The sequence below is a fragment of the Trachurus japonicus genome, chromosome 21, assembly GCF_045865225.1.
Source record: "Trachurus japonicus isolate A0001 chromosome 21, Traja_1.0".
Lineage (NCBI taxonomy): Eukaryota > Metazoa > Chordata > Actinopteri > Carangiformes > Carangidae > Trachurus > Trachurus japonicus.
The window spans coordinates 2,196,148-2,222,041 of NC_140927.1; the positions used below are offsets into that span (position 1 = coordinate 2,196,148).

The following is a 25,894-nucleotide window of genomic DNA, read 5'->3' on the forward strand; positions in this document are numbered from 1 at the left end:
AATCATATGTGAGGCATAATAAGAATTGAAACAATATCTTTAAAACATATTTTTACCCATGTTATCATTAAGATTTTTATTTACTGTAGTTTGTTTTTCACTTTTATATAGGCCTATATATTTCAATCATCTTTTATTTGGCTGTTCTCTTTAGTATGAATCTTTTCTCCTTTTTTTGACACATCTGAGTGGAACAATTTAGAACTGGTATTGGTTAGATGAATCATTTACTTTTTTCCAAATGACATTAGTTTTAGAAAGGCAATATCTATAATAGTTCCAATAAAACATAATGTTGTTAACGGATTAAATTAGTATAAAATGATAAATAAGGGTCTTGTGTCATTAATCAAAATTTGCCATTTGTTTTCTTTTATTACAATCATCGGGGTGAAATGGAGACACACGTACAGGAGCTTTGCATAGAGTGGAAATCTGAAAAGTGGAGCCGGGTCCTGTCAGAAATGCACTAGGAAAGAAGAGAGGTGCGACTGTCTTCGTTTGGATGTGAAGCAAGTAATCAGTCTTATCAGTGTTCTGCAGCAGAAAAGCCTCATTGTGGAAAATATCAAACTGACCAAGTGATGTAAATCCTAACGTGAAGCGTTGCCCATGCCGGAAATCTGCCCTTCAAGCAAACATGAGGTGATGTTCTGTAAGGTGTTTTTTTTTTTTTTTGGCAGAAGCCAGGAGTGGGATGTGTTTGTTAGACTGAAATAGAGAGCAGGCCTAATGGTTGACTTTGCAAGCCCCAAACCTTTGGTACATTCGGTGCAAAATATATATTTATACACACAACAGGACAGACATACATATACAGTTATATACAAAGAGACGAACAGGACCGCACACATGGTACACGTAACATGTGCTCTCACGTTTCACAAACTCAAAACAGCCCTATTGATTCATCACCAGGTCATGAGCGATGAAACATAACCATCGACCTATTACTAAGATAGGCGGACGCACACATGTGAAAGTAACAACATCTGGAAACATGCTGCCAAGATACTCGCTGTCACACTGTCATCCAGGAAAACAAACTGTTGCATTCACACATCGTCTGATCCCAGAGCTAACACTAAGTGACTGAAGCACCGCCCCCCCCCCCAACCCCCAACCCCCCACCCCCCAACACCACCACACCTTGTTCCCATGAGCTCCACGCTCACGGTATGACAGTGCCAGGTAAAGCATTAAGGCCGCATGCCTCGAGTTAAAGCGCCACGACCAAAAAGTGACACGACTTAACCGGCTCCCTCACCCCCCTTTTTTTCTGAATGGACAGCAATATCCTCATGCAAAAAAGCTAGTAAGGACAGTGTGTTTTTGCACTATTTCAGCATGCAATATCGAGCTATTACACAACGCCACCTAGGGGTTTCTGCCCTGGCACGGCTCACAGAGCTGACCGAGAAGATCCCGCATGCAGTATTGGGCTGGGAGGAGGAGGGTGTGGGTTGGAGGAGGGAGGGGAGGAGGAGGGGGGGCTGGGCTGGGATACGAAAGTCTGCCTCCACATCTCATCGCATCACATGTGGGGCTCTTTACCACTATTCCAGTCCCTGTGGTCTAGTTCCAACAGGACTCTGTACAGTTAGGTGTAATCTTGCATGCACCCCATAGAAAATGAGTATGTTTGTGTCTGTGTGTGTGTGAGAGAGACGGGAGGGGAGGGGAGGGGGGGAGGGTCCTCAGGCTTATGGGTGTGTGCACTTAAGAGTTAACAGAAATGTTTTTATCACATGCCAAAGGTTCTTAAGTACAATATCCATACAGCCCTAAAAGCTCAGTGCTTCTTCCTGACGACATCATCATCATCATCATCATCATCATCATCACACCTGGTCAGGTCATTGAGTATGAACAAATCACCGCTTCCTTTGCTCTGATAGTAGCGACAGCACACCTTACTGCCCCCTGGTGGTGATAACCTGCTGAGGGGGAATTTGAAACTGCAGCTCCTGCTGTTGTTGAGAGACACGTGGATCTGGTCACATTTTTTTTTTCACAAGGAAATAAAACAGCTTTCCATATGAAATTTCACTTAAGGTCAGGAAAACCCAAGAGGCACTCAAAATAAAATAAAATAAAATAAATAAATAAATAAAAAATCCCGCCACTGCACCCTCCTTCGTCCCTCAAGCAACCCTGCATCACATCTGATTTCCTTCCCCCTTCTTTCACTTCCGACTCTTGTGATTCTTTCCTCTTTAGGGGGGAGGGGGGGTTTCTGAGCAGAGTTGCTTGAGGTTCATTCATACATTCAGTCACTGATTTGGTACATTCATCACTTTCATTGGGTGGGAGGCGATTCCATCAGTGAGGGGACTTTGTGTGTCATCCTTATGAACAGGTGTCATCTGTCTGTGTGAGAAAGTGCAATCTATTGCTCATGATTAATGTGTGGAGGGGTTTGAGAGAGAGACAGGAGCCCCGCGTTTGTGTCGGTAAATGTATACCTGTTCACTGGACTGGGGTCAGTGTGCACCTGTAAAAGAAAGAATACACCCGACGGCGCGAGGCTGATAATAATGCTGTAACATCGTATGCGTTGTGTTTGTCCAAAGTTGAAGGTGTTGCAGGCTGCATTCCTCTGGTGTGTCTGAACCTTTCACGCTCGTGTCAGAGCTCCGATGTCACATTATTGAAGGTAACAGTCCTGACTGGAACCCGCTGTCATTATTACAATGGTTCTATAACTATGTCACTGATGATTTCTGACTGGCTGTCCAACTTCTTCAGGAGTCAAAACTAGGAAAACATGTGTATTGTTTGTCTTAGATCAACTGCTTTGTGTTGTGTGTTTGTGTGTGTAAGTGTATGTGTGCACACCAGTGTATCTCCTGTTTCAGACAGGCAGGGAGGACTAGCCAGTATCCAGTTAAAAGTCTAAAATGTCATATACTGTATTTCCATGCTGATAAAAAACCTCGGGGTGGGGGGGGAAACACTGGTTTGCACCTGTAATAAAAAAAAAAAACATCATGTCCCATGTTTGTGTGTGTTTTGTGCAAAGGTGAAGAGTGTGTGTCTGTGTTTTACAGTTTATAAGACTGCAGCCCCAGTGCAGGATGGACACAGTTTAGAGGTCCAGGGAGGGAGAGGGGAGCGTTGTGGTGTTTGAGCAGCTGTCTCTGAGGTGCAGGTTGGAGGAGGAGGAGGACGAGGTGAGATGCTAGAAATCCAGTAACCAAGGCCATTAACTGAAGAGATAAAGCACACATGTGGCTCGATGAACAAAGAAAAAAAAAGACACTGTACTGTACAGCTTTTCTGAACTATTCTCCAGTTCTCCACCTTTCTGTCAGAAGGTGTCCTCCTGCGTGCTGAGTGTCAAAAAGCTAGTTGAAAAAACAACAACAACAAAAAAAACAGCAGAGTTCTCCAAGTGTGGGTAGTTGCCATTTGAGGATATAAGTTTTGTTTTTCATGCCCCTTTCCTGAAGCGAGAAAAGATGGATTTCCAGATGATTCTCCTGGAACCTTGGGCGTGAGCTGCTTTGAGGTTATTCCAAACCGAACGTGCTCGTTTCCTCGACGGCGGTGACCAGCTTCTCATAGAGCATGGAGAAGGAGGGGTAAGGTGGAAGGTCCAGACGGTTAAAGCAAGTGTGAGCCCTGTGGAGACACATGGACACACGTCAGGAGGTTATGTGAAAGGTGTCAGGATGACTCATCTGTGGAGCTCAGTCAACAGAAACAGAGCTGCACCCTCCTCTCTCAGGCTTCTCTCTGGCATCCTAGCAACAACAGCTCTCAGCCTTTCTTGTCATTCAATGGATGTTTTCTGAGTGAGTTAGTAAAAGTATAGCAAATTTCAGGTAAAACACTGCAAGGTTAGATGGTGGATTCAGTTGGATGGGGCATGGGATGTAGCTGAGGGTGGTGACTGCATAGTTGTGACATCATAAAGTTACAGGAAGTCATGACGGCTGGTTTTAAGGCTGAGTTTCTGAATACAGACGGTGTGCATTTCTCTGTGGACTGAAGCTTTGATATAGAACCTGGGGTAACACTTTATTTTAAGGGGTCCTTGTTCCTGTGTATCTACCTAATTAATTACAGTGTAATTACCTATGTAACCATATGTAATAACATGTACTTACATTGTAAATACATAGTGTATTTTAGTGTACTTACAGGTCCTTGTTACACTTGTAATAAGAAATGCCAAAGTGGCCTCGTTTGCACAAGCATTTCTTATTACAAGTGTAACAAAGACCTGTAAGTACACGAAAATACACTATGTATTTACAATGTAAGTACATGTTATTACATACGGTTACATAGGTAATTACACTGTAATTAATTAGGTAGATACACAGGAACAAGGACCCCTTAAAATAAAGTGTTACCGAACCTGGACCTGCTTTATAATCACACTACACATGGACATTTACCTTTATACTACAGAGAGAGATTTTATATTTATAGCATGCTAACTAGCTAGCCTCCAGTTTGTCAGTTTGTCCTGATCAAAATGTAAAAAAGCAAAAAACAAAAGAAAAAGATTATGATATGATCTGATTATGAAAAGATTTTATTCTGTGGGTAATGGGGGCGGGACTAGATAAGCTTTTGCTTCTCCCGCTTTCCCTTTTGGCCATGTGTATTGTATTATTTGAACTAAGATGAAGTGTGATGATGATGATTTAAATTGACATGCCCGAAATAAGCAAATTGATTGATTGATTGATTGATTGATTGATTGATTGATTGATTGAAGACATACCACTGTGGCTAGTGAAAAGTGCAATAGCTTTAAATAACTGAGACTAAAATATCTTTGATTTAAAGGGGAACTTTCCAGTCGCTTTTCCTCTGTTTTGCTAACCCTCCACCTGGCCATGTGCATTTGTTTACAACAAAGCCGGCGGTACATAACGTTTAAGCAATATCACACGAGGGAGTGCTGTTGTACTGTATATCAGCACGACCTCGAGTGTGATATTGCTTTTATACAACAGTGCTACGAGCGCATTTTAGAACAGTAATAAACTACAAGAGATTATGATTTGTTTGTTTATTTAATCATTTATTTGGCTCCGCCAACAGAAATAGTTCCGCAACGGGAAGGGAGACAAGGCTGTTGCCAGGCAACACATAAACATTTCATACTAGCTTGCTACTAGCTACAAGCTTTTCCACCGAGCTGCTTCCAGTGCTGGTTCTGGTTCGGAGCCCGTGTCTGATTAGCACCGGAGCAACAGGACCAGCGTGAAGACATACAGAGACGTTATCGATACCGTATTACATTTGTTTATCTGCTATAATCAATATAAACACAGTTGAAGCTAAGTAGCTGAGCTACGTGGCTAACAACAGCTAACGCTAATATCAAAACACATCGCCGTCAAAACGTAGTTGCCCCCTCGGCGATTTTTTTCCAGCCGGGTTTAGTAGAGATTTATTGCCAATTAGACGGACCAGGTCAGGTCCAGGTTTTAATGTTCAGGTCCGTTTATAACTGTAGTAGCAGCAGCAGAGAGATGGGGCAGCTCCTGTATGGGGAGCGTGGCTCTGACTTAGCTCCTGTCCAGCTGAACAGCGGAGTGATAATGCCTGTAAAAAGTCGCAGTGCTGTTATACTGTATATCAGCACTCATGGAACGTCTCTTGTCCAATCAAATTGCTCGGTTGGGACCGGTCGGAACTAACTGTTGTATAATATAGTATATCATATACGATGTTATGACATGTATATTTGTGTAGTCTTATCTGTCATAAACAAGGGATTACAGGTTACAGGGCACGTATGTGTTGTGGTGCTGCAGAGAGAGAGCTGAGACACCAGGGCGGCGGCTCTGATCTTACAAGGTTGGTTTTCAGCCAAGATACGCTAGGTAGAAGGCAGAGAGCCTCCCTTCTCCCTCATAACAAGTTACATGTCATTTATTAAACCATCACAATTACTCCAAAGCTGTTTAATTAAAGTAAAAATGTAGCATAGTTAAGGTAAAAATCCTGCATAGTTCCTCTTTAAGTCATCCCTAAAATATCAGTTGAGGTGGTACATGTTATATCACCATCACCACATTTTAAACCCAACTGAAAGTCAAAATATGTTTAAAATGGTGACTGAACCCACTGAATTAACACATCAACCTGATGTGGCAGCTCTGTGGGTGCTGAGGAGGTTTAGAGAACCATAATATTTCCATGCCACCTTTATATTCTAAATAACATAAAAAGAATAGAAATGAGATCAGATGGTGACTTATTTTTATGAGGTCAGCTGTCTGAAATAGATACCAGGCTTATTATGAGCAATTTGTGGTTGACTGGCAGAGTTATATTTGGTCCCTTATAATATTTTTTTTGAGATGACGTGTTTTCTGTGTTGGTTAAGCTTGGCATTATTCATCCTGTTAGTTATGTGATGGTTATCCCATGGCACAGGCATCCTACCTGGGTAAGGAAGTGATTTTCCCCCACTTCTCAACACAGAATCGGCGGGGTCCGTTACTGCCCCGCAGAGAGGCAAAGCCCTCATAGGGAATACTGGAGGTGCCTGTCACAAACTAGAGACAGAGAGGCAATGAACTCACAAGAAGAATGGAAACGGCACCCTGATAAAATATCATCATTCATCACTAGGTATAAATGAGTCATCAATATGAATTTAAACAAGCAGATATACAAGAGAATAGACATTTGCTATTTCTGAAATCTAAACAAATATCAAACTTACATCATCTAAGCTAAGCTATACTTAGCACATTTCCCAGCTAGAAGCTAGTGCACTGTCATACAGTGTCTCTGCGGTGGCTGCAGTTCCCCCGGGCCGCCACATGGGGGCAGCCTGTGTGCATGTGGTCACCCACGTGCCCTACCTGCAGCAGCCTCAGCCTCTGCTCGTTGTTGAATCTCTCCACAGCCGCCCAGAACCAGCGAATCACTATGTGGTTGTCATGGTAACCTGAAGGAAAGAGAGAGGGGGGGGGGTTAGGTGATGGTGCATGAGTCAGATGCATAACAAACATGATCTCTGTCCCCCTGTCTCCCACCTCCGACCCCCCACCACCACCTCTCCAGGTTGCTGTTGGAACGGGCCCTGCTGTTTAATGTTTAATGGCCGGAGCCGTTTTGTCCGTCTCAGTCGATCCCTCTATTAAAAGAGCCTCACACTGAGTCGTGGCTGATTGTCAGTTTGAGTTCTCTTGAGTCCCTGCTGCTGGCGGCTTTTCAACTGTATTGGCCAGACCCTTAAAAGGCCCTTTAATGTGATCTCTTTTAAACGCTTTGGACACTAGTGCTTGCATCTGAATGCTGCGCACAACATGTATTACAGTAATTAAATAGCAGTAACTCCCTAAAGTTTCCAGTGCTCCTTGTACAGTCTATCACAGTGAAGCCTGATGCGGTGATTTAACAGGAAATGGAATTATTTCTCAAAATCAAGAATCTATGCTGCCTGTTAAGTACTGTAGGTGGTAAAGAACAGCGGTAATATCAGGGATTCATACTTTTCTACAGATCAGAGACAACAATTTGACTGCAAGGACAAAGGATCAGTTATGCCAATGTTTCAAAATAAAGAAAGGCTAAATTACCAAATGACATACAAACACACATCCATCATTTCTTGAATATAGAGTTTTGTTAATAATCCTAATAACAGTTCCACAGTCGGTTGTCCTGTCTGTGCAGAGAGCAGCTGCACAGACCTCTTGAATCAGGCTGCCGGTTGCCAGGCTGTGGTAACAGATGGGTTGAAAGTGTAGATAAAGGGCCGAGCAAATTACAGGAGTTTCCCAGGAGAAACAAACAAATCACACCAGGAGTTGGCAGGTCGGCTCCAACAGCTGCATCCAGGGAGCCACGGCGGCTGGTTATCTACGTTTGTCATATAATTTCTCTTCCATCTTACGGGAGGTGAGGAAAACTGTTAACTGGTTAAGAAATGAAAGAGGAATACTTTAACAGCTCAGTGATTACTTACTCATCGCCATTATTCTTTACAGCAACACAACTAAGCCCTCACTGCTTACAAACACAGACACACTTGATGCATCATCATGTGAGCGACTGTGTTTATACATGTGTGCAAGGCCGATCAGGACCAGATTGGACCTCGATCCTCTGTCAATAAAAATATGTAAACGAACTGTGTGTTATTTTTCTATTTGGGTTTTTTTCTCTTTGAAGTTACTCATAATTCATAGATTTGGATGCATTTTAATCTGAGAAAAAAAGAAAGCGGGGGGGAGCAACTGACAGATGTCAGTCATCAGGTCACACAATGATGCCAACAGTGAGTTCCACGGGACGGTGTTTAGCTCAGTTGGTAGAGCACCCGCCCCATGTGTTGATGCTATAGTCCTCACTGGAGGCGACCGCAGTTCGAATCAGTTCGAATCCCGCACCAATCAACCAATGAAATTTTGGTCAACTAATGCTCGGTCGACTGTTTGGGGGCAGTCCAAGTGTGTGGCAAATGAAAACTTGTCCCATCGTTGTGTGGGTATGACATGTGCATCAGTGCTTGTAGCTGGTTCAGGGGTCGAGTGTCACAGCACCATGGACAGCACTGGTTTTGTGTGTAGTGGGTGTATGTGAGTGTGTGAGTGTGTGTGTGTTTAATCTTGAGATCTTGAGACAGCCCCCCCCCACACACACACACTTTCACCTCCAGCTCTACACACCTCCTCTGTACTCTGTGTTGTTCCTCCAGTCCGCCAGGTCGATCTCTGCAGTGCCTGCTATCACCAGCTCCAGCTCCCTGGCATCAAACACAGACACCAGCCGCACATCCACCACCTGATGCACACACACACACACACACACACAGATAGACAAACACATGGGTAAACATGCGGTACACTTATCACAGTCCTCCCACATACGTCGGGATGTTTGAGGCATTTCAGAGCTTTGAGACAACACAGTTACAGTCAGACAGATGGCGCAGAGGGATAAACATTGTTGGGGAAAAAAAGTTTCCATCAGTTTGTTGACGGTAAATTTGTGATTTTGATTTGTTTGGCAAACCAGAGCTTATAAACTAACACAGACACACATGTCGCCCACAAAGAACCAGTAATCTGTCATCCTGCCAGGCCGGGGATTTCATCTGGGGTGGAGTTTATACTAGTTATTAAAAACAAAGCACCAGTGGCAGATTATAATCCACTCTGGGTTTTACAGTATCTAAGACTGTGGACTGTGGACTATCAGGTGTCCAAATCCATTTTCTTACACTTATGAATTGTAAATTGTTTTCCACACACACACAAGCTGAGCTGTCATTGTTCAGAGCTGGAACAGACCACCTGCCTTGACATTCACGTCCAAACTGAGCAGCGCACAAGGTCTAAACACTCAGTCAGCTATGTAAATATCTATATACTGTAGATTCACTGGAATCACAACAGATGCTACACAGCGGTCTAATGCCAGCTACTTCAATTCATCTATCCTGGTAACAGGTGAGCAGCAAAAAGGGAACAACAGCATAAGAATATTGCTATATGACAAAAGTTGCACCGCAAATACATCCGTCATAATCACATCTAGTGCATGCACTGCAAGGCAACACAATGGCAGTATTTCCAGGACACACAAAGAAGCGATGAAGCCGACAATGAGCAGCTCTTCCACACCAGCTGGGTTCATGGCTTCCCTGATTCCCCTGTAAACACTCTTCTGTGTTTGCCTGTGTTGTATGTGTTTGCAGTGCACGTGTTGTCAAATTGATGAAGATACTTTCTGAATTTGTTTGTGTCTTGGCGTTTGTGTGGTTTCCTAAAAATAAATGCAGCTTGTTGAGCTCTCCGGGCCACCGTACCTCCGAGACACGATTCTGCTTTGTCATTTGCTCTTTTGGCTTGATCGTACAGTAAGTGTTTTTATCCTTTTTAGCTGAAATGGATTGTGACACTGGTCGCTTTGCTCAAAGCCTCATCATCCACCACTGAAAATACCAGATGTCAGGAGACTGTGTGTGTGTGTGTGTGTGTGTGTGTGTGTGTGTGTGTGTATGCTCCTGGGTTTGTACTGGTCAAAAAGCCGGAGTTCTCAGGATCTGAAGCGGTGATGTAACCACACTGCGTCACTGTTATTGATCATCAGTGCTGCCACGGTAACGTTTGGAGCCATAAATCCTCACTCGCTTTCTGCCGGAGAGAAGCTCGTGACCTCAGCCACGTCCCTAAACACACATAAAAACGGCGTCGTACCTCGTAAAAGCCTCGGACCAGGCTCTCCGTCTGCTGCGCCACTCCTCTTTCGATGCGCCACTTGACCATCCGCTCGATGTACTCCTTCTTGTTCTTCTCCGACACGGGGATACCAGCCCCGCCCGGCTTCAGCTCTCTCTCTGTGATCTGCAAAATCACATGATGGAAGTGCTGTCAACCAATTTTCACGCATGCAAGATTCATTTTTTTTAAAATCGGTCGCTCCTCTACCTGTCCAAACACCTCCTCGTTGACAGTGAAGGTGAGGTCCAGCATGTCTTCGATGTCGTTATCCTTCATCCACTGAAGGCTCTGGTGGAACTCCTCGTCCAGGAACTCCAGGTCGCTCAGGTCGCATGGGCTGCATGAGCACAGGCAGAGGTCACACAGAGCTGACAGAGGGGTCAGGGAGCTATCGACAGGTTGTTCTACTCATAAACCATGGCTCATTGTAAGGAAGGAAGGTTGGAGGTCAATTAACTGATGTAGAACAGCGCAAGGCAGCTTTCCCCCACTGCTGATGCATGGCAAGAAATCACGCTTAAATTGATTACTCATCAAGATAAAGATGCACCATGTTGGTTTTGAGGGAGGTCAGAGACATGCTTATGATAAATAAATGTTGATTTGGTTAAAGGTACATTGTGTAGAAATTACTCCCATCTAGCGTTGTGGTTGTATATCACAAGCAACTCAATCGTATTTTTCATGCTGCATTCCCGTGAAATTGGGCAGACTGCAGACGGACGACAGCCGCTGCACGTAACGGCATAAACAAGCCTCTATGTAAACAAGTGGTCCGTCAGCAAACCGATACACGTGACAATATGTTGTCATGGCGATGTCATATTGTTTACCTGACCCACGTTTTACCGACTTTCTCTTCACTTCTGTGACTAAAATGACATCTGGTGTGTTACCGACGGCTGTCACTGAACATAAAAACATGGTGACACCACATGGCAGCCAGCACCGAGCTTACCCGCTCCATGTAGATATGAATGATATGAACGGCTAATTCAGAGCTGAAAGGAACACTTTTGTTGATTTTCGTGAATAGATAACAGGGTAAGTTACACAATGTCCCTTTAATGAGGGACTCTGCACACTTTGCACATCAGTGTGTTATGTCCGGTTAAGTTTGTTTCCTGTTTTATTTTGATAGTCTCCTCTCCCCTTGTGGTGCCACCATGTTTACTTCTTCCCTTTATTCTTTCCCCACCTCTACAGTATGATTACCCCCATAGATATGCATATAAAAAGACTAGATTTACTGACCCGACACAGCTGCCCGGTGACACAGTGTTGCCACACGGCCACCAGCTTGCATCAGTCCGCTATGGTTCATGTTCTACTAAAATAACCAGAACTTGCTCAGTTTTTGACCGATTTTCAAACGGTTTGTTATGTTATCATCACGTGACTCACTTCACCACAAACTCACAATAACAAGAGCACAAAAGATCATTTCTGATCCATCACACCCAGCTAACCACCTATTCCAACTGTTACTACGCTATAGGTCCACCAAAACAACGCAGTTCAAAAAGAAATTCATTCCCACTCTGTCTATGTTGAATGTCCTGTTATCTTGTGTGGATACTGTACTGTAATATGTTGTACCGAAAGCAAATTCTGACAACTTTGTTGTTTAGTCCTTAATAAATAAATCTGAATCTGAATCTTAATCTATTAACGTCAGAAATGCAGTTATGAGACCGCATGCTTGAAATTACAAATAATTTTCATCATGTACTTTTCTATGAGAATAACTTTATACTAACATTATGCAAATAGTTGAAGTAATAGCTATTCCGCGTCCCTTCCTTGTGAGTGTTTTCCTAGTGAAGTTTTTTGTGTTTGACCGTCAGTGTTTTTGCAAACCAATTTGCCCAGTGTTTGTTGATACCTCTGCCCTGTCTGACTGCCTTACTGTATACCGACCTCTGTTATAAACGACCTGTCGTCCTGTGTGAGTCTGCTCGGTTGAGTCCTCACTGGCTGAACTCTTACTTTGACCAACAGTATTCACAACATTTCCTCAAATGTTCAAATTCCTTTAAAGAGGAACTATGCACCATTTTTGCCATTATTAAGTTTAAATTATTCATTTATTAAATTAAGCTTGGGAGTCACTGTGATGGTTATATGACTTGTTATGGAGAGAATGGAGGCTCTCTCTTCCCCCTAGCATCTATTGGCTGAAAACCAACCTTGCAAGATCAGTGTCTCCACCCTGGTGCCCCACCTTTTGTCCCGGTGGCACCGCAGCATGTAACCCATAATCTAACAATCGTAACGATTACACATACAAACATGTATATGATATATATACAATATTTAACATTATCCACCGCTCCATGGATCGCCTTCTCGCCGGCTTTGTTGAAAACAAATGCACATGGCTGGGAGGAGGGTTAGCAGAACTTACATAGTTCCCCTTTAAATCAAAGATATTTCATTCTCAGTTATTTAAAGCTTATTGCACTTTTACTAGACACAGTGCTACGTCTTCAGAACTGGAGGCTACAGAGACTCGCCATGAGTATGCGATGAGACAAGCACAGGGGCTAGCTGGTTAGCATGCTAACTTCAGTGGAAGAAAAGAGGTGATATCAACTAGATTTTGGTGAACAGCTCTTTATCTTAACATTAGCTGTATATGTGACAGGAGATCTTATAAATAGCTCCTTTCACAACCTGTATAATTACTACATAAACATCTGCCATGTAACCCCAACCTTTAATACAGACATTTGGCAGGATTTTAAATGGTTTGGACAAAGCCATTAATAAGGACGCTGCTCCTGCTGAGAGGAAAGTGAGCCAGCTGCTGGCTGAGAGAACCTGATATCCTCAGGTCTAACACTGATGTGGGAGAGCTAAGTGGAAGAGCTGGGAGCCTGTAAGACACTCGTGATGAAGCGAGACCGGGGGACTCACATGCGAAGAAGCCCCTTGTAGAAGGGCCGGGTGAAGAAGGCATCCAGCAGGTACTGATGGACGAGGGCCAGCCCCAGGATCCGCCCGCTGAACCGAAACCTGGACCCAGCACAGGAAGCACAGGTGAGTACAGACACCAGCACCACAGCTGGACTCACTGATACCTTCAAATCATTTCTGATGTCCTGCGTTGAGTACCAGATGTAGGTTTTTACTCCTTTTAACCCTTTGTAGGGCAAGTGACTGTTTTTGATCACTTCCGCACATTATATTTCCGCCCCGTGCTCCCCGTCAGTAAGAGCAAGAAACATGTGGCCTTCACCAAGCCAATCAGCAAAGATCACCCTACGACACGGTATACGTCATTGTAGCCTTTGACCAATCAGCAGAGACCAGGAATGCGGATAACTTTCTCTTTTCTCCGATCGCGGAAAAAGACGCTCGGTCGGCTCGCGGTAGAAATGACATCGATACAAAACTAATCATGTTAAGTTGAGACTCACACATTTTATAGCTGATTAGTTGTGCTAAGTCATGACATAAGTATTGTTTGTGGCAGCATGAAAAATGGAGTGACCATATTTGATCATACGTCCATTTATGGTAAACACTGGAAGTGTCCATTTTTGGACATATGCCTTGTTCAGGTAACAAACTGTATAAGCGCATTTCCTTCACAAATAAGGCAATAAATATGTTTTAATGTTGCCTTAAGTTTTTAACACATCTTTTTTTTTTTTTACCACAAAAGGGCAAGAAACCAAAGATGGTCACTTTGTTGACCTTTATTTTCTACATGAAAATGAAAAATTTTGTTATAATAAAGTCTTGATGTCCTAGAATAACAATGTAAGGTTGAAATTTTGAATTTCAAAGTATTTCAAGCTGTCTCATGAGGACATGTTTGTGTATTGTATTGAGCCCTAAATCAATCACGTGTTATCTTGCTCCTCCAGAATATGACATTATGAATATCCAGTCTGGCTGTCCCATTCATCAGTCTCATCATCCATCCATCCAGTCACTGTCACAATGACACAACTGACTGGTGAGCCTCAGACAGCTGATCCAAATTTATGCGCAGCACCCTGCAAATTGCTTCTATTTTGGGAGCGGCACACAACGGCTGTCGGAGCGGGCAGACTGAACTCTTTACAGTCAGCACAGCATCAAGTGTGGCTTCAACAAACAGAGGACGCGCAGACAGACGGTCTGACCGATTCTGTACAACACGGGACGTAGAAACCTAAGTGGGACCTCACCACTCGTGGTGGTTGTCTACGAACGCAGACATGGGGCTGATCTGGACGGTGTACGTGTCATTGGCTGAATATTCAAACAGGCCGTAGTACGGGTTGAACAGCTCTCTGGACACCAGGAAGAAGAACTCTCTGGAGGGCCCACTGTAGTCCAGTCTGCAAAACAAACAGCACAACACACATACAGTATATATGTATCAGTAGGAACAAATTAAACAGTTAGCTACTGTGCAGTCACACAAACAGCTTAAAAGAACATTGTGGAGATGTGGTGGTTATTCCAGCAGAGACAGTCATCAGCTCTTGTGCATTTGCAACAAGAGAGGGATACAAGATAATACAATTAACTGACAGTAAAGGGTTTATTATCAGTCATTCTATACAAAAACAACACAAAGCACAGTGTAGATGCTGTCAATCATCTTTGTGAAGAGCTTATTGACATTAAAATGTTTTGTGTGTGTGGTTTTTTTCCCCACCCACTCCCCCCAGCTGCTCATTCATTCAAACACTAGGGGAAACTACTGGGATGGGATGTTATCAGTCATGAGTGTGATTACAAATTGCGGAGCTTAACTCATTGAGTACCAACCACGTATTTTCTTGTTTTTCATTCCCATGCGTTGAGTGCCAAAAACGTAATTTTACGTTTTTTGCTTTTTTTTAAATTATGAAAATAGACACTTTAACACACCTTTATGTGTAAATTTGGGGACTCTACGACGAGCAGAACTGAAATAGATGACGATCAAAAACTCATGACAGCTCACGATCTGGAAGTTTTCATCATCATTCTGCGGTGAGAGGCTGTGACACGGCACGGTGCGTCTGTGTTATTGTTGTTTAGTGCCCCCCCCCCCCGCCCCCGATGGTGGATTTGTGAATAGAACATCAATTGTTGTATATATTTATCTTACACGAGCACTTTGATCCAGAAATGCGAGTGTCAGAAGAGCGACAGGCACAAACAGAGCAGCTTTCAGAAAAGACGCTGCATCTCCTTTTCTAGAAAAAAAGGAGGGATTTTGGTGAAACCCAGCCATGTTTAGCTTGACTTTTCTCAGGAACAGAGTCACGTAGAAACAAACGGTTTGTGGCCATTTGAACCTTTCAAATGAGCCACAGTATGTGTTGGTGGCAATAATATAGAATACAATGTGGCTCTACAAAAATCGTCAAAAATGGTCTAAATTGCCGGTACACTTGACTAAAACTTTGGAAAGGAGCGTGGCACTCACTGGGTCTCATTCATGAAACGTGAGTAAATCTGTGTGTAGATTTGCACATAAAAGCTCACTCTACTAAAACTCTACTCCGGATTCATGAACGGTGCGGGAAACTCAGATTTGATCGTAAACACGTGTGTAAGATGATGAATGCCAACCCATCGTAACCTAACAACACGCCCCCGGTGATCAGCAATTAGCATTGATCTCCATACATGAATAGCCATATAAGGAGATCCTGACCACCATATTAGGAGGTAGGTGCATCCTGCTCACCTGCGGCCATGACGCAAACGAGGAAAGAGGGAGAGAGAGAAAAAAGAGAGAGATCGCGGATCGAAGTCATTTTGGGTGAAGTGGAGTCCAGAAAAAATATTTAATTCTCTTCTGTTAGTAGTGGTGTGACTGGGACAGGTCAAAGGCGTGGAGGGAAGAAACAGATTTAGTGAATTAAGTAGGCCTATACTTGGTTGATTAAAGAACCGTTTAAGAAGTAAAGCCAGAATAGTTCAATATGAAACATGAAAAAAAAAAAAAACACAACTCCAGAGCTACAGCAGCGACGGGAGGAGGAGGTTCTTCACAGCCTCAGCTGTAGAGGAGCATGGTTGTATCAACACATGAAGTTATATAGGCAGGTTATATTGTTACAGAAGCACCAGCCGTCTGTCACAGCTCCATCCAAACCGGTGCCGACTGCGCTGCTGCGCAGGGTGAAGTGTGCGCCCACCGAGCGTGTAGCAACACAAAAAAGTTTTTTCCAGTTTTATATCAGATTATTATCATCATTAGATGGAGCCTTGGCGTGTTTGTGTGTGTCCGATCCCTAAAACGTCTCTCTCTCCAAATATTTCTAATTGTTTGTCATGTTTAAATTACGTGTTTCAAAGGCATCAACGTATTTTGAACATGAGAGAGAGTAATACGGATTAAAATTGTAATTTTCAACAGTGACAAGCAGTATTTATTTGCATTCCTACATTTACACAAGCGCTACACACAGTCCGGAGCAGGTGTAGATTTTGTGAGTAGCTACGAAAAAATCAGCACTACTAAAAGATTGATGAATGCGGAAATCCACGCAAATTTGCGCTGCTCAGGGTTTACACACAAATCCGTGCTGCTCACGTTTCATGAATGAGACCCAATGAGTTAAGATCAGAATGAGTGCTGAGTAAAGCTCACCTGGACTGGATACACTCAGCAAACACACACATTTCACACTGTCTCTCTCTTTCTCTCTCTCTCTCTGTGTCTCTCTCTCTCTGTGTCTCTCTCTCTCACCCGTCCTCGCCCACGAAGCTGACGTAGAGTTTACTCCTCTGAAGGTCTTTACGGGAATAACACATGATCTGGTTGAAGGCATCCTCCAGAAGGTGGTCTCTCCGTATGATCAGCCTGGAGGCACACACACAGACATGTAAACAATATTGGCAATGTTGACATTTTACTTTGTATAAACTGACACAATGTCCGTGTGTTGTTGACCTAATAGAGTATTCTTTAAGATGTTCTACTTAATACTTGAGCTGATGACAGAAAATAGATGCAGCGTGGAGGAGCTGCTGCTCTGTTATGGATTAACATTAAAACACTAGTTGTCAGATGAACCATAAACAAGGCAGCTGGCAGGATTCGACATTCCTTCTTAATGTCAACAAATCTCATGAAAAAAACATTTAAAGTCAATACAGCGTGGTAGGTTCCCGACATGTGACATGAATCTCTAAAAAAACAAGTCAAAAATATACAGTTTAATTTCTCTAAGGGTCGGTAATTTCCTAAAACAGCCGGGAATCAAACAGGATTAGACGCCACGTTTGTTGGGGACTATTTTTAGCAGCGGATTTATCCACATTTGGTGCACTAATGAGTGTTTACAGCGGCAGGGCTGTGTGTGTGTGTGTAGGACTGAATCAAAATAAACTACAGTGTGTTTTTCCATGGTGATGAAGCAACATCAGCCGTTACCCAGCACTACAGCCTGCTTCCCTGATGTGCTCTTGATATTTTCTGGAAACAATGGAGCTCTGTGGCACAGAGGAATAAGATGTATGAGGCTTTGGTAAACACAAAATAACCTTCTGAGAGGGGAATTAGCACTCTGCCCCCCCCCCAACCCACCACAGGAAACACTTCCTTCACTTCCTTCCTGTTTCCTTTTACTTGAAACTAACTGAGGAAACTTTAATGAAGCAGCCAACCCAATTATTGCGACTTTATTCTATAAATTGGTGCTATAAAAAGGCACAGCCTGCAATAATCTCTTCAAATGACAACATTTACACATACTTGACTTTCCCTGGTCCTTGGCCGTAACCCTTGGTCTCCAGCTTTCGATAGAAGTTCCTCAGTTTAGCCTCAAAATCTCGCTTATAGGGGGCAGGAGCACGGGCGTTGGCTCGCTGAGTGCCTGTGGTAAGAGTGAGCGAGAGACAAAGAGAGAGGAAGAAGAGAGAGAGAAGGATGCAGGAAAAGAGAGAAAGAGGCAGCAGGCACAACAGAGAAGTTAACAGACAGTAAAGATGGGTGAAGACACACAGATACAGGCAGAGATAAACTGAAATTTTAATGAGACATTAGATTAAGCCTGAATGCGTGAGGAGTCCTACACTGTACTGTATGCAGGTTAATCCTGGATTGTTATTTTCTATCAGACTGTTATTCTTTCATTCAGTACTGGGTTTTCCCGCTCAGAGATTTTTTCTCATTCACTGTAAATGTCTGTAAATATCTGTCTGTGATTTGGTTTAACAATTTTCTTCAAGCAGGTGAGCTGAAGAAAATAAGTCGACATCAGTGTGTGTGTGTATTTGGATTTAAAATAGACAGGAACAAGTCCACTACAGTTCATTTCACTAATGGTTCATCTGGTGGGGCTGCAGGCTCCGTAGGGGGGCTTGTTGGATGTTCCAACAGCTTTGGTAACTCACTTTCCTCCCACATTTCATAACTCTGACAATTAGTTTTCAGGTTCTGTTATTTTGATAATATAAGAGGTTATAATTTTAAACATAAATTTGTACAAAGAACTCTACTCTAAAATTATAAGTTCATATGGAATGTGCAGGTAGTTGCTCTAGTTGCTTGTGTTTTCTTAAGTAATTTGGCAGACCATCGAGTCTAATTTCAAAGGAATTGGTTCCGTTAAGGGGCATGGAAAGTTTTCTTCATCCTGCTCCTTTCCAGTCATGGAATGTGTAAATTATAAACTCATTTTGTCAGTAATGTATGAATTAAAAATGTTCATGCTTGGAACAAATAAAAATGAAAAATGAAAAAATAATACAAGTGCAGCTTTAGGGCAGACGGCTACAGTTAGCTGCTATTGGTGAGTGAGATGGTGCTAGCTGGTTAGCATGCTAACCTCAGTGGAAGAAAGTGAAATAGACACTCTACTCTTATCCTCTGGAGACAGATGTTAGTGAGATAAGGGATTAAGTAAACAGCTGGTCATGTTAAAGCTTATTTACAAGCACGCACAGTGACTCACCAGGTGACCAACAGATAGAGGGATCTGATCTATCTGTGATCATCCAGACACCCCGTAGCAAAAAGTAGTAGACCTGAAGTTCATTTTATTAAGTATGCTTGAGTATAAGTATATCAAGTATACTATGGACCATGTACTTGTAGCATAGTAGAAAGTATACTAATTTAATACTTCTTCTGACTAAATTGGAACATTTTAAGTTTATAAAAGTATACTTTATAGGTCATTTTAAGTTTTCAAAAGTACACTGTCAAGTATATTGCCTCAGTTTTAGTATAAAATGAGTATACCTGTAGTACACTTTAATAAACTACTTTTTGCTAAGGGACCATGTATAAAAGAAATCTGCATCATTACCCCTGTATTTAAATGATTCTGTGACTTTCCCATCTCCAGTGTGATCGCGTCACACTATGTTATATATGAGGGTTCTGTTAAATTGCTTTTTTTTTATTTAGTCAGACAATGTAAAGGAAATCTCATGGTGAAGGACATGGAATTTCATAACAGGTAGGAACCTAATAAAGGCAGAGAGAGCGTGCTTAATAAAGCTGCTGCGGACACGGTGAGACAGAGACTTACCAGGGGAGCTCTGAGGAGAGGAGATGCAGTAACCTGGGTGGAGTAACGGTGGCACATATGACATCACCTCCTCCTCAAATAAGCTGCAGACGACAGTAGAGCATTAGCGCCGGTGATAAAATAGGAATTAAGACTTGTACAGGGAGTGGTGGAGCCCACTTGTTATCACTTTGAACAACCACACACGACCCCACACACATAAACACAAACACACATGCACAGGACTCGCCTCAGCAGCATGACGAGGTCAGCGTCGCTAGAGAGACGAGCCAGCCCACTGACTCCTTCACTGCGAATGAACTGCACCTTCTCCCTGCACACACACACACACACACACACACACACACACACACACACACACACACGTCAGGGGGTAAACTGGCACAATCCATCAGGATTAAAGGTTAACTGTGCGTTGAGGTTGACTGATGATGATGATAATGGAGGTGCTGGAGGTGAGCGAGGCTGGAGGCGAAGAGGGAGGAGGGGTGGGTGAGAAGGAAGCAATGACAAACAACAAGAAGAGGAGGGAGAGAGAGAGAGACTTAAAGAAACATACTTGAGCGGGTGGTTCCTGGCTAACTCGGGCTGCCTTTCCTGCAGTATCTCAAGGATGTTAGGTTGCCGTAGAAACGCCACAATTTTGTCGTTGTAGGCTGAGGGAGTGAGACGAGAGAATTACTGCTCATGTTACTGAGCTACTGTTCAGTATTATGCACCTGTAACGTTGCGGTTCCGGCCAACTCACCCACGGGCACCACGTCGTGGTATTGACTCCGACTGGAGCCGCTGAAGGTGCTGGAGGGGCGGGGCATGACGGGCGGGTTCGTTTGGCGAGAGTCGTCCACGACCTGTGTCGGAAGCAAGCACTACAGTTCAGGTCGCATCCTAGTTCTGAGACCGATCCACCTGCCAGGCATCACTGAAACATGGCCACACCTCTACCACCTCCACACCTGCTGCATGTATACCTGTTAGTTTTATATTAATGCTATAGCTCTTATCTCATCACTTCACAACCTGTAACATGGAGGCTGCCAAATGTTACATCACTTAAAGCAGAAGTAAGTAAATCCGGTCCTTTTGGCTAATGCTGCGTTCCAGGCAGGCTTTTGAAACCGTGAGTTACGGCTTCAAGTCACGACTTGCGACTTTGTAGCGTTCCAGGAAACCCGTAACTCGTGTTTTTCCGACCTGTTTTACCTGTGAAAGTCACTATAACGGCCACTCGTAACTTCCAACCCGTGAACTCGTACCAGATCGAACTGGTACGACTTCACAGGTCGGAAAAACACGAGTTACGGGCTGCCTTGAACGCACCATAACTTCTTGTCAGCCGATGGAGTTAGCAGCCCCCGCCCTCGTCATGGATCTATTGGTCCTCGTCCCTACGTCACCACATTCACGCGCATCCCTTGGCTGCACACACAGCCCTTTATGCCGTTCTCTCTCCTCATTGGATAAAGGTTGTAGGATACAAGGAAAGTTTTCTCCTCGGCTCAGAGCAGAGTGACTGACAGACCCGTGTTTCGGACCAAACACTCTATGTAAGTGATTGCTGTCGGAAGATATAACTATTTAAGACTTATATTAACACAAAAATATCGCTTACTTCTGCTTTAAATAGAGTATCACTACTACAGATGTAAACAAATGCACTTTCGCCTTCCTTCTTAAATGCATTAAAGTACAGACAGTGTGTTTGTCCAACAAGTGTTTGACAGGATTTCTGATGGCTCTTGCAAAGCATCTTAAGATGCATCATCCAATAGTTCACAGTGATACATCTGTGCTCTGATTCAGAATTTTATTTCCGTCAATAAGTACTTCCTTTTTTTTATTCTATTTATTTATTTTTCGTTTTCTTCAATGTAATGAAGGGCAATTAAGGAAGTGGGACAAGTGATCGATTGATTTATGATTTGTGGAAAAGAGGCGGGACTCAATTATCACAGCTTCTTCTCACTCCTTTTCGAATATATTTGATTATGCTTTTGTGTTTTTGTTTCCAACTTTTGTTCTTCAACTTGTTTATGTTATTTTTATGTGAAGGAACAAACTGAAATTGTGCCTTATTTTGTTTTACATGTTCAAAATAAATATATATATAAAAAAAGAAGGACCAAGTCTCAGGAAACTGGATCTGCTTTAAACTCTGTTATGTTTGACTGTAGTTGAGGCTTGAGCAAACACTTGTGGTGGTTGAATGGTAAGAAAAGGAAGAAGGAACAAAAACTGAATTGCATTTGTACTGCTGACTTGAATTCCTGTTTGTGCCTACAATGCAGAAAGTCGCTAACATTTTTTTTTTTTTTTGTCTTCAAAGTGGCCTCTGTAAACATTGCAGTGTTGCGAGAGCCTTAAGTTGACTCCAGGTGACGAGTGGTGCAGTGACGGGCAGTCTCTCACCTCCCCGGCACTGTGGCTGCGCTGGCGGCTCAGATGCTGGCGGTGGGCCAGCAGCCCGGTGGAGCGAGAGCTCTGGAGGGGCAGCCGCGGGTCAATGAAGGTCGTGGAGCGACAGTTGTGATCCACAAAGAAAGGCTGGAGATGGAGATGCACATAGCAACGGTCACACACAGATTAACTCCACAGTGTGGGTGTGCACAGAAACATAAATACAGATGCGGTAAAGCAGCACTGCAGAGCTGGATGTGCGTGGCCTTTAAAGGGATACTTCAACATTTTGGCAAATTGGCCCATTGCCATAATCCCTATAGTTTTAGGAGTAGGTTTGTTACCTTTAATTGTCAGTGCAAGCTATTTTTAGAACGGCGGAGCAGAGCCATGAGCTGCTCAGAGCTACGCTAATGGGCCAATTTGCCAAAATGTTGAAGTATCCCTTTAAGGTAATCTCAGGACAGGGGGTCACAAACACTCACACACCTTCCCAGTATGGTCGTGCTTCATCTCCCAGCCTCGGGGAAGCTCCAGCTGCTTGTTGGAGAACATGTTGAGGAAGGTGACGAGGTCGCGGTTGTGCTGGTAGCGCTCGAAGTAATGAGCATCCCGGCGCACCTTACTGATCATGTGCTTCAGGCAGGTGTTGCTCGTAAACATGCGGTAGGCACTCTGGGCAGAGAGGGACACAGCGGTGAGACAGGAGACAGACTGAAACAACAGCTCTGGAGTCAATATGGAAGGAAACATGGACACAAGGATATATATCAAGACAATATTTTCATGATTTCAGCTTCTAACTTTGAATATAAAGATACTGTCTGTAAGGCAACTTACAATATTAGTCTCTTTATATTATAATGACAATCACCTTGTTTCCACCTGGCAGTGACCAGATTGCAATCAGATAGTCCTTGACCACACTGAACACAAGTGTAAACGATAATGCGTCCTGTATCCACATACAACTATGCAGGCGGAAATAAAAAAATAAAAAAAATTCCACGATTTATTTTTTACTTTTTTCTTTTGTAATTTAGCGCACAAATATGTGATCAGATCTCAATTGGATCTCAATGTGGACACTGGAGACGCATATTAATGCCAGGTGTAAACGCTATCTGGTCAAATTGTATCTACAGTAGATTGTATCTGGATAAAATCTGGATACGAGACGCATGTGAATGCCAGGTGTAAACAGGGTGAATAATATGTCAGTGAGAGTGTAATATTATTTAAATGTAGCTTTAATATCTAATCTATAATATGACACTTCATTTTAGTGCTGCTCTTATTGATCTCAGCAATAATTTGTAGATTGATGGTGAATTCTGATTGAACTTTTTGTATTGTCAGCTTTAAAAAGAAATCTGTGAATCTTTTTCAAGTGATTAAATCATTCATTTTTCATTCATTCATTCATTTTCTATACCGCTTATCCTGTACTAGGGTCACGGGTGGAGCTGGAGCCAATCTCAGCTGACTTCGGGCGAGAGGCGGGGTACACCCTGGACAGGTCGCCAGTCTATCGCAGGGCTAACATATAGACAGACAACCATTCACGCTCCCATTCACACCTATGGGCAATTTAGAGTCGCCAATTAACCTAACCTGCATGTCTTTGGACTGTGGGAGGAAGCCGGAGTACCCGGAGAGAACCCACGCATGCACAGGGAGAACATGCAAACTCCACACAGAAGGGCCCCAGCCGGCCGGCGGGTTCGAACCTAGAACCCTATTGATTAAATCATTACTAGCTCATTGATGTATACTGTATGTTTTAAGGTAAATTCAGCTCATTAAGCTCTATTGTTGAGATATTTTGTTTATCTGCATTCTCCGGCACTGCAGAAAGAAAGTGAGGAAATATGTTTTATGCTTTTTCATTTTGAAGCAGTGAGCTGGGACAGGTGGTGTTGTTCTCTGCACAACAGCAAAACAACCTCAAAGTATCCAAAGATGGAGGCTAACATTCTGTTTATGTGTGATTACTAACTCAAAAAGAATGATTGCATTGACTGACCATCAGTCAGGTCTGGCCCATTAACTGCAGCGGGTCACACACTCAGTGTAGCACTGCTGCATTACAGTATTGGATTTACGCGCTACAGAGTGAACCCAGTGGCTCCTTCTGTTACTACGTCCGAGGTCAATAACTGCTACGAGTGCTCAAAAATTCAATCATCCACCTACAAGTGGTGTGTTTACTGTACATGCAGACACCTATAGATCTATGTAAAGCGAGAGCAGGGTCAGAGGTGACGGAGGAGATGAGGCGTGATCAACTGACGGGGTTTGAATGCAGCACGGTGAAGAAGTCGGGGCTGCACAGGAACTTGGCGCTGGGCGACTGGAGCAGCAGGGAGAGGCGCGAGCGGCTGCTGCCGTGAGCCACCGCGCTTTCTCTTCGGTATTCTGCAACACACACAAGTCGAACAAGGACACACTGATGAATGCAGCTTTCACGGTGCTTTGATACAGTATGATATGACTACATCTTGTGTAACATCTATAAAAACCATCTACTGCTGCTCTCAGACCTTTGTGTGTATAAAATAACGACTTATTCACAGTATTTCAAGACATCAAGTGTTTTTCAGAGGTGAATCATTCAACTGGAGAATTACTGTTTCTCAGAAGGGATGCACAGCTCCGAGGAACAGAACCTCTGTTTGTGTGTGTGTGTGTGTGTGTGTATATTTGTTTGTAATGCGTCTTGTTGAGACTAACCAGCAATGGACTGAGGCATCAGATCACTTTCTGGTTCAGGTAGCAGGTCAACCGAGCTCTCCTCCGACCGGTCACTGTTGGTGATGGTCCTCCTGATGCTCTGGTATCTGTGATGGAGAGTAAAGGGGAAGTTTAGGGTTTCATGAGCTCAGCAAAAACAACAAAAACTTTTTCCATTAACTAATTTTTTATAAAAAATGAATAGAATAATACAAGAAGCACTCTCCTATTCAAAGTCTTTGTGTACCTGTGTTGTCAGCATAACCTCAAGATGAAGAGAAACAAAGCCAAACCCACAGGCGATGTCCCATTAAAGGAGAACACATAACAAACTGAGTCTCTGAGTGGACATGTTTGTGAGCACGCACGTTTAGTTTTTGCTTCTCTAGTCTGTTAAAGGTAGAGTCTGGAGTTTTGTTCGTTGCAAACATTGAAACTCAGCCCCTCCTCTCGGGCTAAGCTGACAGCAGCGGTTGTCAGGGCCGCAAAGGAAAGGAAATACAGTCCGAGTGAAGCGCTGGAGTCGTGGGGCGGTACTCGACCGTCACCAACACCGGGAGCCTCCGTGTTATGTTGTTATGTCGTTGTGGTGAGCTGGGAAGACAGTGTTAGCGGCAGATGCTAACCGTTACCGCTAGCCGAAGTTGACATCAAGCTAGCTCACTACAACAGCCCTAATACTTGTTACCAGTCGAGGCTTTAGTTGTCAGTGACGGTCGGGAATCGGTCCGTGGCTCCAGCGCTTCACTCAGACTGTATTTCTCTTTCTTTGTGGTTCTGACTGCTGCTGCTGAGAGAGAGAGACTAGGCAGCATCAGAGACAGCTAGTGCGGCTAGCAGCCCTGAGCCCTCCTAGGGGAGCGCCGGGTCGATTGATACACGGGATGATTGATACACAGCGATTTCCTCGAAAACCACACAAGCTTGAGCTGTCAGATTTTGTCACTATACCTTCAGCACTCAACACCTACCAATCCTGGGAAAGCTCGTGAAATGACGTCACGCCATTCAAAAGTTATTAGCGCGAACCGGTTTTTGACTACGGAAAGTAAAATCGTGTTTATGACATGAATCAAC

At 43.5% G+C, this 25,894-nt stretch overlaps 1 protein-coding gene across 2 annotated transcripts in view; it reads right to left on the reverse strand.

The window, feature by feature from the left end:
- Positions 1-349: 349 nt before the first annotated feature.
- The window catches only part of hecw2a (HECT, C2 and WW domain containing E3 ubiquitin protein ligase 2a), a 53,695-nt gene continuing 28,150 nt past the window's right edge, over positions 350-25,894 (reverse strand). Inside the window, exons 13-30 of one of the 2 annotated variants that reach the window (XM_085765941.1) lie at positions 24,818-24,924; positions 24,378-24,502; positions 22,574-22,759; positions 22,097-22,231; positions 20,436-20,538; positions 20,247-20,343; positions 19,917-20,000; positions 19,688-19,770; positions 17,905-18,025; positions 16,897-17,010; positions 14,390-14,542; positions 13,128-13,226; positions 10,416-10,545; positions 10,185-10,331; positions 8,652-8,766; positions 6,840-6,925; positions 6,415-6,527; positions 350-3,624 (exon numbers count right to left, since the gene is read on the reverse strand). In XM_085765941.1, the coding sequence (XP_085622067.1) occupies positions 3,513-3,624; positions 6,415-6,527; positions 6,840-6,925; positions 8,652-8,766; positions 10,185-10,331; positions 10,416-10,545; positions 13,128-13,226; positions 14,390-14,542; positions 16,897-17,010; positions 17,905-18,025; positions 19,688-19,770; positions 19,917-20,000; positions 20,247-20,343; positions 20,436-20,538; positions 22,097-22,231; positions 22,574-22,759; positions 24,378-24,502; positions 24,818-24,924 (2,110 nt within the window). In that variant the 3' untranslated portion in view covers positions 350-3,512. Of the gene's footprint in view, positions 3,625-6,414; positions 6,528-6,839; positions 6,926-8,651; positions 8,767-10,184; positions 10,332-10,415; positions 10,546-13,127; positions 13,227-14,389; positions 14,543-16,896; positions 17,011-17,904; positions 18,026-19,687; positions 19,771-19,916; positions 20,001-20,246; positions 20,344-20,435; positions 20,557-22,096; positions 22,232-22,573; positions 22,760-24,377; positions 24,503-24,817; positions 24,925-25,894 lie in introns of both variants that reach the window. The other variant, XM_085765940.1, reaches the window with a different exon arrangement.